This window comes from Chlorocebus sabaeus, chromosome 1 (assembly GCF_047675955.1).
Source record: "Chlorocebus sabaeus isolate Y175 chromosome 1, mChlSab1.0.hap1, whole genome shotgun sequence".
Classification (NCBI taxonomy): domain Eukaryota; kingdom Metazoa; phylum Chordata; class Mammalia; order Primates; family Cercopithecidae; genus Chlorocebus; species Chlorocebus sabaeus.
The window spans coordinates 68754566-68771017 of NC_132904.1; the positions used below are offsets into that span (position 1 = coordinate 68754566).

General features: G+C 48.8%; 1 protein-coding gene across 2 annotated transcripts in view; it reads right to left on the minus strand.

Annotated features, from left to right (window-relative positions):
* Positions 1-16452, minus strand: part of CLPB (ClpB family mitochondrial disaggregase) — a 147443-nt gene that overhangs the window by 2376 nt on the left and 128615 nt on the right. For both annotated transcript variants that reach the window (XM_008020024.3, XM_008020023.3), the window contains 4 exons: positions 12838-12915; positions 11533-11588; positions 6574-6618; positions 6060-6221 (listed from right to left, as the gene is read on the minus strand). In XM_008020024.3, coding sequence (XP_008018215.1) covers positions 6060-6221; positions 6574-6618; positions 11533-11588; positions 12838-12915 — 341 coding nt within the window. The remainder of the gene's footprint in view (positions 1-6059; positions 6222-6573; positions 6619-11532; positions 11589-12837; positions 12916-16452) is intronic.

Here is a 16452-nt window from a genome sequence, read left to right on the forward strand (position 1 = left end):
AATGTACAGTCAGGGTGCTATGTGCCTGGGCAGGCCTTAGCACTCTCAGTTCTCACCTGAGAGTTCAGGAGGCCTCCCGAGAGCCCTGTGTCTCCCTCCAGCCCCAGTGGCCAGCTGCTTCCTCCTCTGGGTTCTCCAAGCACTGGACTCGCACCTTGGCTGCTGTGCTCGCTACCCTGCACTGCAACTGCTCTCTCTACTGAGTGCCTCCAGGTGAGGCTGCACTTGCTCTCTGGCATCTCTCGGGGCACCCGACTATCCCTGCATCCAGAAGTCAGTCACAGTTAGCCATCCATTTGTGCAACCAACACATTTTTTGGAGGCCCACTCTGTGGTGGGGTACTGGGGTCCCACTGAGCATTCAACATGCTCCCAGTATAGAGAAGCAGTGAGATACAGGAAACAAGCACTGACCATTCAATATGTTAAGTATGACGGTAAAGGGAAGCCCAGCATGCTGCAGGAATTCAGAGGAGGGTACTTTACACGGCTACCGTGAGGACCAGATGTGGTTATCTGGTGAAAAATTCTTAGCAAACCAAGCTGTACGAATGTTCAGAGCTAAAATTACTGTAGTAGGTGATATATAATGAATTGAAACAGGACAATCTCTTATCTTTGGAACTGCCATCTGGCCTAACAGGGATAAAAAATGAGATTGCTTCTTTAACCACCTTGGGAAGTTTCCTTGGAATGTTCAGCTCTTTCTAGAAGGGATACAGGAGGCATCTATACTGGACAAAGATGCACCAAAGGAGGAGAAAAGGAGCAAACAGTAAAGGGCAGAGACAGAAGAATGATAAAAGTACAGCGTTCTGGGACCAATCAGTTCAAGGGTACAGAGCCCCGCTCACTCAGCGAACCTCAAGGGCATGACGGTACAACAGCACTTTATATCATTTATAACAAAAGCAATGATCACGGACTCCTTGAGAGCAAGAAATAGAGTGACAACACCGAACACGGACAGGGACTTCTAGTTTCATCACAGATGCTCTGCTTAGTGCTTTTTGTGTACAATCGCACTCCTTCTAGTAGGAAAGTGGCTCTTTGATGGCAGAGGCTGGGTCTTGTTCATCACTGTGTCCCAGAACAGCATCCAGTACAGAGTAGGTGTTTGACACCTGCTTGCTGGAGGCTGGAATCTTCACATCCACCCTTGGAGATAGGTGCAGTTAGGACCCTTACAAAGAAACTGAGGCTCAGAGAGGATCAGGAACTTGTTCGAGGTTTCACAGCTAGGATACAGTAGAGGCGAGACTTGAACTGTCTGACTTCAGAGCCCATGCCCTTCCTCTGTACCAGGCTACAGAGGTCATACCAATGGTGCTAGATGAATGAGGCCTCATGCTATTTTCTTTCCTTCGACAGAATTTTCTCAGAATTCTGCCAAATTCAGTTTGTATCCCTTGCTCCTCAATGGAGAGATGCAACTGGGACAGGTGCTAGGGAGGAGATCTGCCTGAGATTTCTTCCGGGAAGCAGAGAAAGCATAGCTCCCTCCAAGTCAGAAACCGTGGCTCTGGGGATATACATCACTGGTCTCAGCCTGTTGGCTCCTGCCTGAGCCAGGGATGCTGGGCCCGGCCCGAGCTTCGGGGTCAGCCCTTGCTTCTAAAGCTAGTATAATGGTAAACCCAGTCTTCCCCCTTAGGAGCAAAGGAGAAAGGATTGTGCATCAACCAAGCTAGCTTACTGCATGCTGGGTGTACTTTCCAGCCTTGCTTTCCACTGGACCTTGGCACAGGCCTATGAGAAACTGTTAATTCCCAAAGGGTCTATTCACAAGGGGCCTAGTAATCCATGTCCTGAAGCTAGTCACTCTGTTGTCCCTGCCTTGGGGCAGAAAAAGGGAAGCAAGAGTGCAAGCGGATGTCCTTGAGCTTTTACCAGCAGCTTTTCACTCTTATCTCCCTGCTTATGGGTTCTAACCTAACAGAATCCACTGAGGGCAGCTCTAGTTTTGGGGACCACGTGTGTGTGTATGTGCGTGTGTGTGTGTGTGTGAGAGAGAGAGAGAGACATGTCCAAGCATGTGCATATGACAGTGTGTGTGTTCCATACTCACTTTGCAGAGCTCATCCCCAAAGACTGGCTTCACACACTGCTATACTGGCCAGAGCAATAACCCAGCAGCAATTTCATTCTAAGAGATCAAAGCTCTGCTCATAACTGGGCCTGAGGATGGGTCCCAGGTGGGTGAGGGGAACAGGTGTAGTGCACGACTGACCCAAAGGGTGACTTTCAGTGCTCACGTCTACTTCTCCTCAGTTTCCTTGGCAATAAAGATGTGTCTCAAACAGGAAGCTGTCTGTGCCTCACCTCCCTCTAACCATCAGAGCGTGCACATCCTGGGTGGGGCTTGAATGCTCACCCCAGGGTTATGAGGCTGCTTTCCCACTGTCTCACATATGAATCCTTGGTGGGAGGAGTAGGGGCTGGGCTCTCTGGGGACTAGTTTCTTTCTGGGACTTCTGCCCTGGGGTCACCTGTAAATGGCCAGCATTAGTCCTGCTTGGTGCTTTGATGAGAGCAACAGGGTTCTTACTTTTCTGGGTCCAGGCTTGGGAGAATTGGACTGGGTAGGGATGAGGGTGCTTCCCTCACACTTCCAGCCTGGATTAGGTGCCCCTACAACTCCCAGCACTTGCTGTTTGTCACTAGTGCAGCACTGGCCACAGTGAACTGAACTATTTTTAGCTGCCTGTCTCCACACTCATTGGTCACGCCAAGGACAGGGCTGTGTCCCTACCTCACACAGTGCCTCATGAATAAATGAATGAGCTACATTCTTTTGGTTTGCTCTTTTTTGTTTTTGAGACAGGGTCTGGCTCTGTTGCCCAGGTTGGAGCACAGCGGTGCAATCTCTGCTCACTGCAACCTCCGCCTCTGAGGCTCAAGCCATCCTCCCACCTCAGCCTCCTGAGTAGTGAAGACTACAGGCACACGCCACTATGCCCAGCTGATTTTTGTATTTTTTGTAGAGACAAGGTTTCGCCATGTTGCCCAAGCTGGTCTCGAACCCCTGAGCTCAAGTGATCTGCCCGCCTCGGCCTTCCAAAGTGCTGGGATTACAGGTGTGACGCACCGTGTCTGGCTTGGTTTACTTCCTACCTCTCTGGCGAGTCTGTCTTGACTCTTCCCTGATAGGTCCCAAAGCTCTGTGTGTAGCCCTCTTTTCTCTGCACATTATACACTCCCTGGGTTAGAGACCTCATCTATTCCTGTGGCTTCCATTAACCTCTCTGGGCTAAAGGATTCCTGAACTGCTATTTTCAGTCAGACCTTTCCTACGCTCCTGCCCCATGAAACTGATGAACGGCCTCTTGGCCATCTCCACCTGGATGTCCCTCAGGCATCTCACCTTCAACATTTCCACACCTCAGTGCCTCACCTTCCTCTCCAATCTGCTGCTTCCCACAGTGTTCGCCACCTCAGCTGATGGCCAACTGGAAGCAGCCAACCTTTGGCTCCTCCCTCTCTCCTCAGACAACCTTCTAGTAGTTTCTCCAGTCCATGGCCTCCCCAGCTCTAGTGTGGGCTCCCCAGCAGTCTCCTTGTTAATGACCCTCTCCCTTCTCATCCATTCTTTACACAGCTGCCCATGGCATCTCTGTAAAGTGAAAATTTGACTGTTTCTTTCTTGCTTAAAGTCTTTCAAAGGCTCCTTACTCTCTACGAGAGAAACGCAAACTTCTGTGCCTGGCATTTTAACTGGGCCCTGTTTACCTTACCTACCTTCTCTCTACCACTCCGTTCTTGTTTTCCCTCTGCAGTCGAGCAGTACTGACGAGCTGCAGTTCCCTGAGCATGCCAGGCTGTTTCATGCCCTGTACTTTTGCACATTAGGTTTCTACTGCCAGCCCCTCCACTCTGTTCACCTAGCACTTACTAACTCTTTGAAGGTTTGCTAAACTACCGTTGAATTAAATTAGTCAAAACAACATTTCCCCTGACTTTGTGGGCTCTGGGAATGGTTCAAGTGAACATAACAATGGCCCGTCCTCAAAAAGCCTAAATCGAGTAAACCTGGATGGCAGCTTTGGTCAGTGGAACCAAGAGCATTGGAAACTATCGTAGGCTGGGGCTGGGGGAAGGGGTGACAACAGCTGCAGGAAGGAATTCCTATCAACCCCTAAAAGGCAGTCAGTGGAGTGAAGTGACGGAGGAGGGGGAGACAGGGCTTTCATGTAGGGCTAGTTGTACTTCAGTCAGCAGTTGCCTTCTGTCTTTTTGGGCCAAGAATGCCATCAGAGGTGCCTCTCTAGGGAGGCCAGAGATCAAACAGGCCGCGATGCTCACCCTCCCTGAGTGGCATGGTCCCGTCCCTTCAGTGCTTCACTGAGACGGACCTTGCTCTTTTGGCCCTAGCTACATGGTGGTTATTCAAGCTGCAGGATCTAGAACTGGGCTGCCTAGGTTTGAATCCTTGATTCTCTCCCCCCAGCTGCATGACCACGGGTGAATGAATTAATCTTACCTTGCTTTAGTTTCCACATCTGTTCAACAGAGGCCATAATAATAGCTAGCTTTGGAGGGTTGTTGAAAGGGTTAAATTGATACACATAAGCCTCTGAAGACAGTGAATGGCACACAAAATGCCAGCTACTACCATGTCTCCTTTCCACCTGTCTACCAGGCAGAGAGCTCCCAGAGGGCATGTTCGGGTCTGGCCATAGCTGTGCACTTGAATCCCATCAAGAGGCTGGAATGGAGTGGAGGCCTCAGCGAACACATGTCAGTAACTAAGTATGTGACCTCTGAAGGACTAGTCTCTCCTCAGCAGGAGGTTCAGGGCAGGGAGCAGCTGAAGGGCTAGGAAGACACAACAAAACGGGCAGGGGCAAGGAGGCTGGGCCAGGTGGGGAAGGCAGTGAGCAGCTGGTAGGAGATCTGGATCTAGGTCTTCCTGGCTTGGTACCTGATGGAGGAGTCCCCTCCCTGTGGCCTCCTGTGACATGGGAAGCAAACCACCTTCCTATTTTCCCAGGGCTGCAGGAGGCTAGGTAGACAGGTGAGCTGGACTCATGGCCAGGTGCTGGCTAATACAGCCCCTGCATGGGAGAAGAGGGGCCTCATCCCTGGGTCAGTCCTTGGCTCCTCATGCTCTTTTGATGGAGCAGGGCCTCTGAAAAGGTGGAATTCATCTTCTTCCATGATTATAAGCAATCCCTCGCCTGGCTCAAGGTAAACAGTGGTATGGGGGGAGAATTGGGGCTCTGGGATCAGACATATCTGTAGCCCAATCTTGGCTCTTTACACAGCAGCTCTGGCCTTAGGCATGTCTTTTATAACCTCTCTGAACCTCAGTTTCTTCATCTGTAAAAAATGAGCAATTTCTCCTTTGCCTGGTAGGAATTTTTCTACCTGCCTTATGAGGATTAGTGATAATGGCTGTAACGTCTTTAGTACAGGTCTAGTACACAGAAAGTACTGGACAGAATTAAGTTCTTCTCTCCATTTAGAACTTACCCCTACCAGCAGGGGAACTGGACCATCTGTAAGAACCCTCAGATTCTCAGAAGAGAAAGACTCCATGAACCAGGGTATCAGCATCTCACCATTAGCAGCAACAATATTAGCATTTTAAAGAACTGCAGGAGACAATGTTTGGCACACAGGGAGGAACAAGAGCTGTCTGAGGCAGAAGGATTTTTGAGGCTTCTCTGATTCAGCCTCCTCGTTTGTCACATGAGGTCTCTGATGCCTAGAGATGGGCAGTGACTTGCCAAGGTCACAAAGCCAGTCAGGAGCAGAGCTGAAACTAAAAATTCATGTCTCTCTCTCATGGCACCTCTGCCATACCATGTCTCTCTAGAAGGTGGCCTGAGCAGCCACGCAATTTCAACTCTTAGGCAGAGCTGGTCTTCCCTTGAGTGCCCCACCCGGGCCCTGGTGCAGGGGGCTAAACTGCACCTGCTGGATGAATGAATGTACACATGCGGGAGCAGGAAGCCGAGGAATGACCAGCTAGCCTCTGGGCCCTCGCTTTCTGCTGTTCACAGTCCCCCTTATCTCCAGTGTCCTCCTGCTCCATCCTGGCCCAAGGTGACTCTCACCTCATCAAACAGCTGCAGCATGATGGTGAGCACATCTGGATGGGCTTTGTCTACTTCATCAAAGAGCACCACGGCATTGGGGCACTGCTTCAACTTCTTGGTCAGCTGACCACCCTCTTCATGGCCAACGTAGCCTGGTGGGGACCCGATAAACTTGGCCACCTGGAAGAAGGAAGGAAACATGCTAGGAAGGCCTTTCTGTGCTTTTAGTTTCCAACATGGGGCATGCATGGGAAGATGACTTTATATACTATTAAGGTTGCCTGTCTCAACAGAGACGAGACGATTGGCTGTCCGTCTCCTGGTGTGGCAGATAGATCTTCTCTCTGTTTATTCTTCAGAGCAAATCCTATGTGAAACAAATCAGTGACCCTGCTGCACACCTGTGCTCCCAATGACAAATCCCAAGGCTGCTGGAATTATCTGAGGCCCAAAGGCCCAAATGTTAAGACCCAGGCAGTCATGCTGACAAGCCCTCCAAACCATGCTTCATTCAAAGACTGTCATCACTCACCTCGTGTCGCTCCTGGAACTCGGACATGTCCAGCCTGATGAAGCCCTGTGTGGAAACAAGCAAGCACCAAGTCCGTTTGGAGGCAGGAAAGTGAAGAGAAGGGTTAGGGAGGAAAGCACCTCAACTATCCCCAAGGCTTTCACACCACACCAACACAAGATCTTCTATCTCACGCTCAAGGGATGTTTTTTCTGGCTTCCTGTCTCCTTTTCTGTGTACTCATTTCCTACGAGTCCCTCATTCTCTTCCTTAAAAGACCCAAATCATGTACCTGACCTTCTAATCTGACTTGGGGTGTCTCCTTTCAGGGAGGCCTCTCCTGTTTTGATTACCGCATCATCCACCCACTCGTCCATTCCACGTTTCCTGAGGGCATCCTGTGTGTGCTGGACACCGGAGTTACAACAGGGAACAAGTCTTGGTCTCTGTCCTTAAGGAGCACCCCATCGGATGGTGCAGACATGGACAAAGTCAGTCACGAACAGTATGGATTGTGATGTGAGGAGGAGAGAAACACTCAGATGGCTCCAGAATGCCTCTCAACTCTGAAAGTCTGTGTGATGCCCATGTCCCTTTGATTTACTTTTCTTCAAAATGAATATATTTTAAAATGTATTTACATTTCTTCATTTCATTAAAAAAAAAAAATCAATAACATAGCTGTACTACCCTTTTCTCTCCACCACAGGGTGTAGCGGTGATTTCCGAACAAGTGGCCCCATGGGTGAGGGCCATGGTTAGCCCCTGAGGAAGAGAACAGTTTGCAGTGTGTGATCTGAAGAGTTAACACAGGCGGAGTGCCTGTTGGTTTTCAAGAACCATTACCTGATTAGGGAGCTGTAAAGGCATCCACAGGTGCCCTGTCTAGCCACAACCAGACAAGAGTTCCCCACAGTCCCCTGGGCTCCTCTCCTACTGGCACATGCCCGTGTCTAAGAGACGGCATTCACCGAATCCTGCTTCACCGGAGAGCCGGCGATGATGGGGGTGCCAAGATCCTCACGGGGAGGTAGCTATGTTTGAAATCCAGGGCCATATTCTAGCTTGGCCACTGGTCAGAAATTCACGCCGTGATGTACTAACTTTTAGTTCTTTCTCTGTCCTGTCATTCTACAGCTGAGACACAGGGTGCAAGAACCCTAGGCTGGGAGCCAGGGGGCTCAGGTTCCAGTCCTAGTTCTGCCTGCCTGTGGAGCCTTGGACATGCTGCCTCCCCTTTTTGAGCTGCAGTTTTGTTCTGTGTTACACAAGGCTCTTGGCTCCTCTCCCTGCCTCACCAGGGGTCTGAGGATCTAATCCAAGAGGTGCGACAGGACCTAGAGAAGTTATTAAGGCCACATGGGGCATGAGCCAGAAAGCATTTCCAGAGGGTTCCTAGGCCGCTCAGTCAAGAGATCTGCAGGTTTCAGGAAGGGTGGGACGATGGCCATGGGGAAGCTGGGAGAAGCAACGGGCTGGAAGCCATAAGATGGGTCTCTGATTAATAACAGCTGACATTTACTGGGTATTTACTATGTGCCTGGCATTGTTTTAAGCAAGCTATAAAGGGCTTAGAACATGTACAAGTCTCTGAGGTAAGCACTACTATCACCTCCACTTTACAGATGAGAAAACTAAGTCATAGATTAAAGTAACTTGCTCAAAGTCACCCGTGCTTGGCAATCTGGCTCCACGTCTGTGCTCTTAGCCATCATGCTACACTGCCTCATAGCTTCCCCTCTGCCAATCAGCTGGGCTCTTGACAGTCTTCACCTGAAGAGTTCTGAGCTTTGTGTCCAGATGCCAATGAATGTCTGACGACACATGGACTACAGACTCTCATGCTTACTTATGTCAAGTGACCTGGGTTCTCACCCTAGTTCTTCTAATGATTTGCTAGGTAATTTTGAACACATTTTTGGGCTTGATTTTCTTGGCCAGAATCATCATTTTGATTTCACATGATCTTAGCTTGGGGTTATCAACAAAGTGAGGCAAGAACAATAAAAGTAACATCCAACATGTACTGATTGCTTACCACATGCCAAGAATGGCGTTTTAACATTTTACATCACTATCTCATTTAACCTTCTGAACAATCCAGGGAGACTGGCACCATTATGGAGCCCACTTTCCAGATGAGAAAGATGATGTAAACAGAGGTCCTGGCCAACTCCACATAGCAGGTACAGTTGGGATTTGAACCCAGGCAGCTGGACTCAGATACTTGCTCTTTATCCCTCATCATATTGCTACTAGAACTAAGTCTTTTGGGCTCCACCACCCTACCTTATAATGATATCACAGAACACCATTAAGGTTCCTTCTCAAGGCTTATTAGCTCTAGTAATGAAAGTTAACAGAGCCACTCAGTTTGGGAGAAATAGTACACAGGCTAATGAGAGAAAAAAAAATAACTTCACAGATCTGATAAAGAAATCATATAAATGTACAAAGAATGCCTTCTGAAGTGGCAAGACCTGGAGGTGTCAGTGTCTCTTTACAAATGAAGAAACTAGGGATCAGAGAGCCAGAACTAGAATTCACGTCACCAAACTCTGGGCCAGTGCTCATTTCATTTCATCAGTCATCTTGGGAGACAAATTAAAGGGAGCTTCTGTTTGGTAAGTCTCTTTCACACTGTGCTCTGTGAATGGTGCTTTCCATACATCACTCTTTGGGCCCCAGGTATACTGGTTACACAGCTTAAAGTCCAGGGCTCTCTTGGATTTCGAAGGCAGGTCTCAAACATGCCTGTCATGTGGCTATAAAGTATCTATGCTAAACATAGATTCTATAATGAGTTGACCCACAGGGCTAGTACAGGTAGGAGTTTCATAGAAGCACCACCTATGATTTAAAAATAAAATACATGATTGTTTTTATGCAGCTTCTCATGCCTCTCATCTCCCAATGTGAAATGGGGACACACCGGCAAGTTTCCCATCTAGCTTCCTAGAGCAGCTGAGAACAATGGTATCACAGTGAGGAGCTGAGAGACTGGATTGATTCTGGTTTTATTTCTTCCCCTAACAGGGGAAGCCTAAGAATGGTGTAGGGCCTCAGTTTTCTCATCTGAAAAGTGGGTCTAATTTAGCATCCATGCCATCTTCCCCATAGAATCAAATGGGAGAGTAGATGGGGCGCTGCTGTGGTAAGTAGGAAGTGATGAATACATGCAAGTCAAGGAATAGGCACTTGCTGTGTGCTCGCCATGATGTGATGACATAAGTGATAAGCACACAGCGTCGTCACTTGATGCTCCCCATAACCTAAGATACGGATTGGAGGGCTTTCACCTTGAGGCAAGAGAGCTGAAACTTCAAGGGGTAAAGTTCACCTGCCTAGGGCCAGTAGAAAGTAGAAGCGCTGGAACCTGAAGCAAAGAATGGTTGCTCCAGAGCTCTGTCCACCACAGTGCGCTGCCTCCGAGGGTGATGGTGTTACTTCCTTCTGAGTGAGGCATGCACTGAAGCATGCCAACGTCATCCTGCACTGGGGTAAATCTGTCTCCCATTCAGATGTGCCAACTAAAAAATTACTTGCATTATTAGTGTTTTAACAAGCCCCTTCTCCTTTCTACACTAGCAAGTCAGTACATACTCTCCTTCTACTTCCACTGTGTATGAAGACATATGAAGACAGCTTGGATAAGGAGATTATATTTGTAATTAAATATTAACCTTTCTGACAGTATTAAAATTAAACCACTCAGAATTCTTCATCCCTAATCAGGTGGTTCCTGCCTGTAACTGCATCTTCCCTAATAGTCCTGCTAGTTTATGGCCCTTTCCAGAGTGCTAATTGTTTCAATCGCTGCCAACCTGATGAATTGACTTAAAAATGCTATTTCAGTTGGAGCGCATTAGCATGCTACGCGTTGCTTCTTGCTTGCCTGCTTGTCAAGTGGGTCTGCTCCAGGTTTGGTGGAGGCAGAGCACAGCTACTGGCAGAGATGAGGGTTTAAGAGCGTTCAGCCATTTATGAAGCAGAAGGGGGCTCAGGAGGACATAATCTGAACTACCTTGTTTCTGTGGCTACCAGTGGGGCAGGCAGGCCAGAAAGAGAACAGGAGTCCAAGACTCTGCTGCTGGGGCCACTTGGCTGGCAGAGGCCTAAGCAACTCCTCATTGCTTTGGCCAGGGAGGTTTTCCTTAGAAAGGCAAGAGCAAGAGCATCTAGGGTCTCGGGCGACTCCTGCCCTCGATGCTGGGAAGGCTGGTAGAAGAATGTTTGGCTTTCAGTGAAATGTTTTTGCACTCTCTCCAAGGATTGCTGTCTCTGCACAAAAGCATTTCCTGCCTCCCTAAAAAGTTAAACTGAGCAGGCCTTGGAAAGCCTGAGTGTGAACAAACAGGGGATGGGGATGGCCCTCTCCTGTGGAGAATCCAGGGCTCTGAGCCATGGAGGAAGGGGGACTATAAGCACCCCAGGCTCAAGATATAAGAAACCATGTTTAAAAGCTCATGCAGGATAGTGAGAGGCAACAAGGCATCCTCTTATTCCTATTTGTTTTCTCCTACAGCCCCCAAGACTCCCATGAGCACAGCCATGACTGCACTGAACAGTAATGGTGTCTTTCTAAAGCTGTTTCCCTCTCCAACCTGAGCTCCTTGGAGCAGGGGGAGTATCTTAATAAATGCTGTATTAGCAGCATCTAGTTCAACACCTGGCATGGCATAGATGCCTGAAAATGTTGTATGGCGGATCTCACTTTGTTTCCTCAAGAGTCAGGCAGGGCAAGGATTATTATTCCTATTTTACAGATGAAGAAACTGAGGCATAAAGAGGTGGGATAACTTGCCCAAATCTCTGGAGCAACTGGTGGCCAAGTGGAGGCCAGAGCTGAAGTCTGCTTCCTGGGTCAGGGCCCATCTTTTTGATTGCCTATTGTTGAATTCAGAGGGTCAGATTTTTTGGGATAGCAGGAGTGGTGAGGTCTCCACGATCTGCAGATCAGACCTAGGTCCCAGTCCTTACCTTTTTAGCATCTTTGTGCATGTATTTGGCTGTCTGCTTGGCCAGCTCTGTTTTTCCTAGTAAGAAAGGAGAGGTGTTGGGTTACAAACAGGTGACTAACCACTGGAATGAAAGAATACTAGAAATGCATGGATACTAGAAAGAATATATTCTATGGATGAGAATGTTGAGGCACAGAAAGGATCAATGACTCTCCCACAGTCACCTGGGGAGTTAATGGTGAAGCTGGGACCAAAATCAAACTCTGTACTGCATCTTAATTTTTCTGGGATGGGAACTGAGGCCTTTTCTCTGTAGCACCGTCCTAAGAGTGACAGGTTGACTTTATAATCCAGAACCAACTTGCTTTTTAAAGCCTAGTACAAACCTCACCTCTCCTAGGAGTACCCGGGCCTCCTGGCTCACTGCCCTGCATCCCTCTCAATACCCACAGTCCTGCCATTTAGCCAGGCCCTGGAACCACATGCCGGATAGAGGGTGGGAGGGGCTGAAGAGTACCTCTCATTGTGGCTTCATGGTCCTTCTTTGTAACACAGAGAAGGAACGACAGTACTGAAGTGGGGGCTCTGAAGGGCCACTTGGTGGATGGTAACCTTTGGAAGTCCCTGACTAGTATAAAAGTCAAGTTCTGGAGCATCATGGTCAGGTGATGGTATCCTTTTGGGGGCCTACATCTAAGGGAGAGGCCCATGAAGATGCTGGGAGGGGAAGAGAAGGAAACTAAACCATGAAATTTCCCATCAGGACCATGGTGGGAGGTGGTAGTGAAGGAATGGGGGGTTCTGTCAGGGCAGAGAATGAGTGGGTAAGAATGCTTCAGATAATCCAGCCCAACTGGCTAGAAAAATACTCAACTCATCTTACTGCAACCAATTTTGCTATGCATCTGGCACTGCGGTGGTCATTAGGGGCCTTCTTTAGCATTTACAGCTAGGCTGCACTGAACATGGTTGGTGTGCCGGGCAAAGGAGGTGGTTCAACTATTCCCGAAGGGGAGGCTCTGCGGATGCAGAGTGGCTGGACCAGGGTTAATGGGTCCTGAAGGGCCTGGTCCTCCAGGTGAATCAGTCTTAGCACCACAACTTCCAGAGGGAGGGGCATAATTCCAGCTCTTCATAACATGACAGATGGTAACAGAGTCCTCTTTCTTGGTGGCTCTGTAATCTGGAGGCCGTTGTTTTCAGAGATGGAAATTGACCTAGAGGTGGCCCTGCTGACCCTGGCCCGCAGCAGCTGGGGCTATCAGGTTTGGGCCGGGCACTACCCTAGCTCTCCGTCCCCACTAGATGATCTGCTCCCAATTACCTATTCCAGATGATCCCAAGAAGAGGAAGACCAGAGGGTGTTCTTCGTCGTACCAGCCATTCTCCTTCCTCCGGATCGCTATGGCCAAACACACAAGACGGGGGACGGGGAGGGAGGCAGATAAATCAATGACACAAAAGGCAGGATAATTATCACTAAGTATACAATATGTTTTACTGCTCTGCGCCCACTCAAAGTCCTCACTACCATTAGTGCTGCCTAATCTGATTAGCTGGCGAGGCCCCTAGAGACACCTAATCAGGTTAGCATGGATTTGGAAACCTGCCCAGAGCAGATTTCGGATAAAGTTTTCCAGGATGAGCACTCAGTGTTGCTAGGGAAACTGAAAGGCGGGTGGATGGTGAATGGAGGTGAAGGGGGTGGGGGACTGGTGAAGGAGAATTTGAGAGGAACTTCAGCTCTCACTGGTTACTCATCTACTCATCGCTAGTGGGACTATGGGCTGCCTCCTATGCAAATGCAAGAGGCAGAAGCCCATGGCAGGCCCTTGGAGATGTGGGATGTGAGCCCTGGACCCTTTCCTATCTGGGGAAACTAAGGTCTGGTCCACTGTCTGGGTCAGAAAGTGGAAACACAGCCAAATGCATTTTCTGGAAGCCAATCAAAGGCAATGTGGAGCTCGCGGCATGGAAGGGATAAGCCACCTGGTTACCAGAGATGCTAACCATAACCTCCAGTGGCGGAGGGAGTGGGGAGCATGGGGAGTGGGACAGATAGATACCAGGTTCCTTGGAGGCTCAACTCTGCTAGAGTAAGACCTGACCTCCTCTTCAAGAGGGAGTATGTAATCAAGGGCTATGCCTTCAATCTGAGAAAACTAAGCGCTTAATTATGGAGTAGGAGAATCAGGCTCAGAAACATTGCTCAAGTATACGAGTGGGGGTGGAGTGAGGCAGAACTGCAAGAAGAATCATGTACCAAACATGCTGTATGCTAAGCACAATGGGAAAATTCACCAATAATGTATCTATTCAAGACCCACACAAATACCCGGAGAGGAAAGTAGTATTCTCAACTCCATTATATTGAACACGAAACTGAGGCAACAGATAGAGACTTGCCCAAGTCACACAACTAGTAGATGGCAGAGTTGCTTCTCTCTCTAAACCTGTCTTCTTTTTTTTTTTTTTTTAAAGTAACATATGGCTGCTCAAAAAAGTATGAATTTTGGAATTCATTCATCAAAAGTATGAATAATGGAAACATGGCAGTCAGGAGCAGGAAAGAGACAGAGCACTGTATAATGTCAAGGCCAGTCTGCAAATGGAACAGCATGTCTGATCTGGTCCCCAGGGTGTCAAGGGAAAATCAGCCAAGGAATAGATGTCAGAGAACAAGGCCTGGAACACCAGTCAATCGAGAAAGATTTGACAGTGTTTAGGATGTGTCTGCCAGTCTTGAGTTGCCAAGATCCTAACCACTATACTGTATGGCTGGGTTTCAAAGAAGCGACTGCAGAGGTCTAGGAAGGTTCTTTGGAAGAGGCAGGACTGGTGACAGATCATGGAGGATGGGCAGGATTTGAAGAGGCAAAGGTGGCCAGTATGTCAGAGGTGGAGAGACAGGAATGATCATGAGGAGTGTTGGGGTGGGATCAGACTGTGAAGATCTGGAATACTGTTTTAGGAGTTCCACCTCAAGCCAGTGGTCTTTCTCATCTCGATCTCTAATGTTCCTACCTAAAATACAACTTTCTCTCTACTTCTGGCCTCAGCAGAAACAGATGGAAGCTGTGCAAATTCACGGACATCAGACTAGCCACTTCTGCCTGCCCAGAAAATGCTCCCTGAGAATCTTGAAAGAGGCCTGAGAAAAAGCTCAGTACAACCTCTCTCCTGGGTAAGAATCCAACTAACTGGCCCAGGATCTCTGGAAAGGTTGGCTATAAGGGGAACCCATAGACCTCATAGGTACCTGAATGCTGGGGATGAAGAGAGAAAAGTGCAAGCTTGGCTAAGTGGGGAGTCGCTGGTATCCTACAGAAACAGGGAGTTGAGAGTGTGGGTATCTGAGGAAGTGTAGATATTAAAATGGCAAAGGCTAGACTTGTGAATACTATGTATGGACATGTGGGTATGTGTGTTAGGGCAGGGATGAGAACGGTGACCTGAAAGGAGCCACATTCTTCTAAAAGTTGACTAAATTAAGAGTCTAGGTTGGAAACAAGTTGAGTATGAACTGAGTTCAAGCTTCATGGGGTATTTGGGGAAGCAGATATACCCAGGCATTCCCCTACGTGGGTTCCCCAGGGTATCATGTACCTGGGGTTCTGATCCTGACTTTTCTTTTAAGGTAGCATCCCAGCCCGCAGAGAGCTGCACACTGCTGAGCTGTGCAGTACAAAAACACCATGGAGAATGAGGAATTGAATTATGCCTGGGGCCACTATTCCCCCCTTCTTTTCTAAGAATGCACCTGGGAGAGAGCTCTTTATAATGCCAGGCAGACTTCACTGCACAGCTGTCCCTGGTCAATTCTGCCCGACCTAGGGCATGAGTCTGGGGTGGGCTTGATGTGCGTCCCCTGTGAAGCAGGCGAAATGCCAACCATTAAACAATTACAACTCTGGATATTTCTAATAATATCTGAAGAGAAAAACAGCCAAGCAGATGGAGTCCGACAGAATGAGAAATGGTGGTGGCTAGGAAGGACTGGAGAAGGCAGGCCCCAGTGTGTGTGGTTGGCAGGGTGGCTGAGAACCAAGGCTATGGGCCTTGAGGATCCCGTCAGGCCAGAGTAGAGGCTGGGACAGAGACCTGGATGGGCCCATGTGGGATGCGGCCATAGGTGTTGTTGCTCAAATTGTGGCCAGCAAATGTATTTACAACCGACTCTGTAACACTTCATTGTCTATAAAGAACTTCTGTAGACATAATTTCATTTCAGCCTTGTGAGGTAAGCAGAGCAGGGGACTTGATTTCCATTTTATAGGTGAGGAAACACGCACACAGAAGTTAGGTAACCTGCTTAAGTTTACAGGGGGAAGAAACAAAGACCCTGGGCTTTACCCTCAGCTCTGGCTGAGCCTGAGCCTGCGCTTTACTACAGGAGCTTGGGGGAAGGTGAGCTCTCCTCCTCTGGCTCTCCGCTGCCACAGTACCTCCTCGTACCCTGACTCCCTGGAAAACGTTCTCTGTAGTCTTCTAATCTGGTCTGCTCAGCCATTCAGCACATGGCCTCAGGAGCCCCTGTCCCCTGACCCTCTCCTGGTCACTGCTCTTGGGCTAGAGATGGTGTCAGGGCCCTCTACACAGGCAGCCTGGCTCCCTTGCCTGCCCAGTCCCATCGCCACGAGCTCCAGCTAGGCTGCTCTGCCTCCCAGCACGTAGTACCAGTGCCCACCTGGCTTGTGTTCTGCTTTCTCCTGACCATGCTTGTCACTACTGGAACATCTGAAAACTCACCTAAAGCAGCCCTTTTTGATTCACTCCACCACACCACATCTAGCCATTAACTTGCAGGTCTGTATTCTCTGGCAAGCATTCATCTACAGGGTGGTATAGTGGAGAGGGCAGGAGTTATAGGATCCAGCATGGAGTCCCGCCTCTGTCACTTACCAGCTGACTGACTTTGAATAAAACACTTATTCCTTTA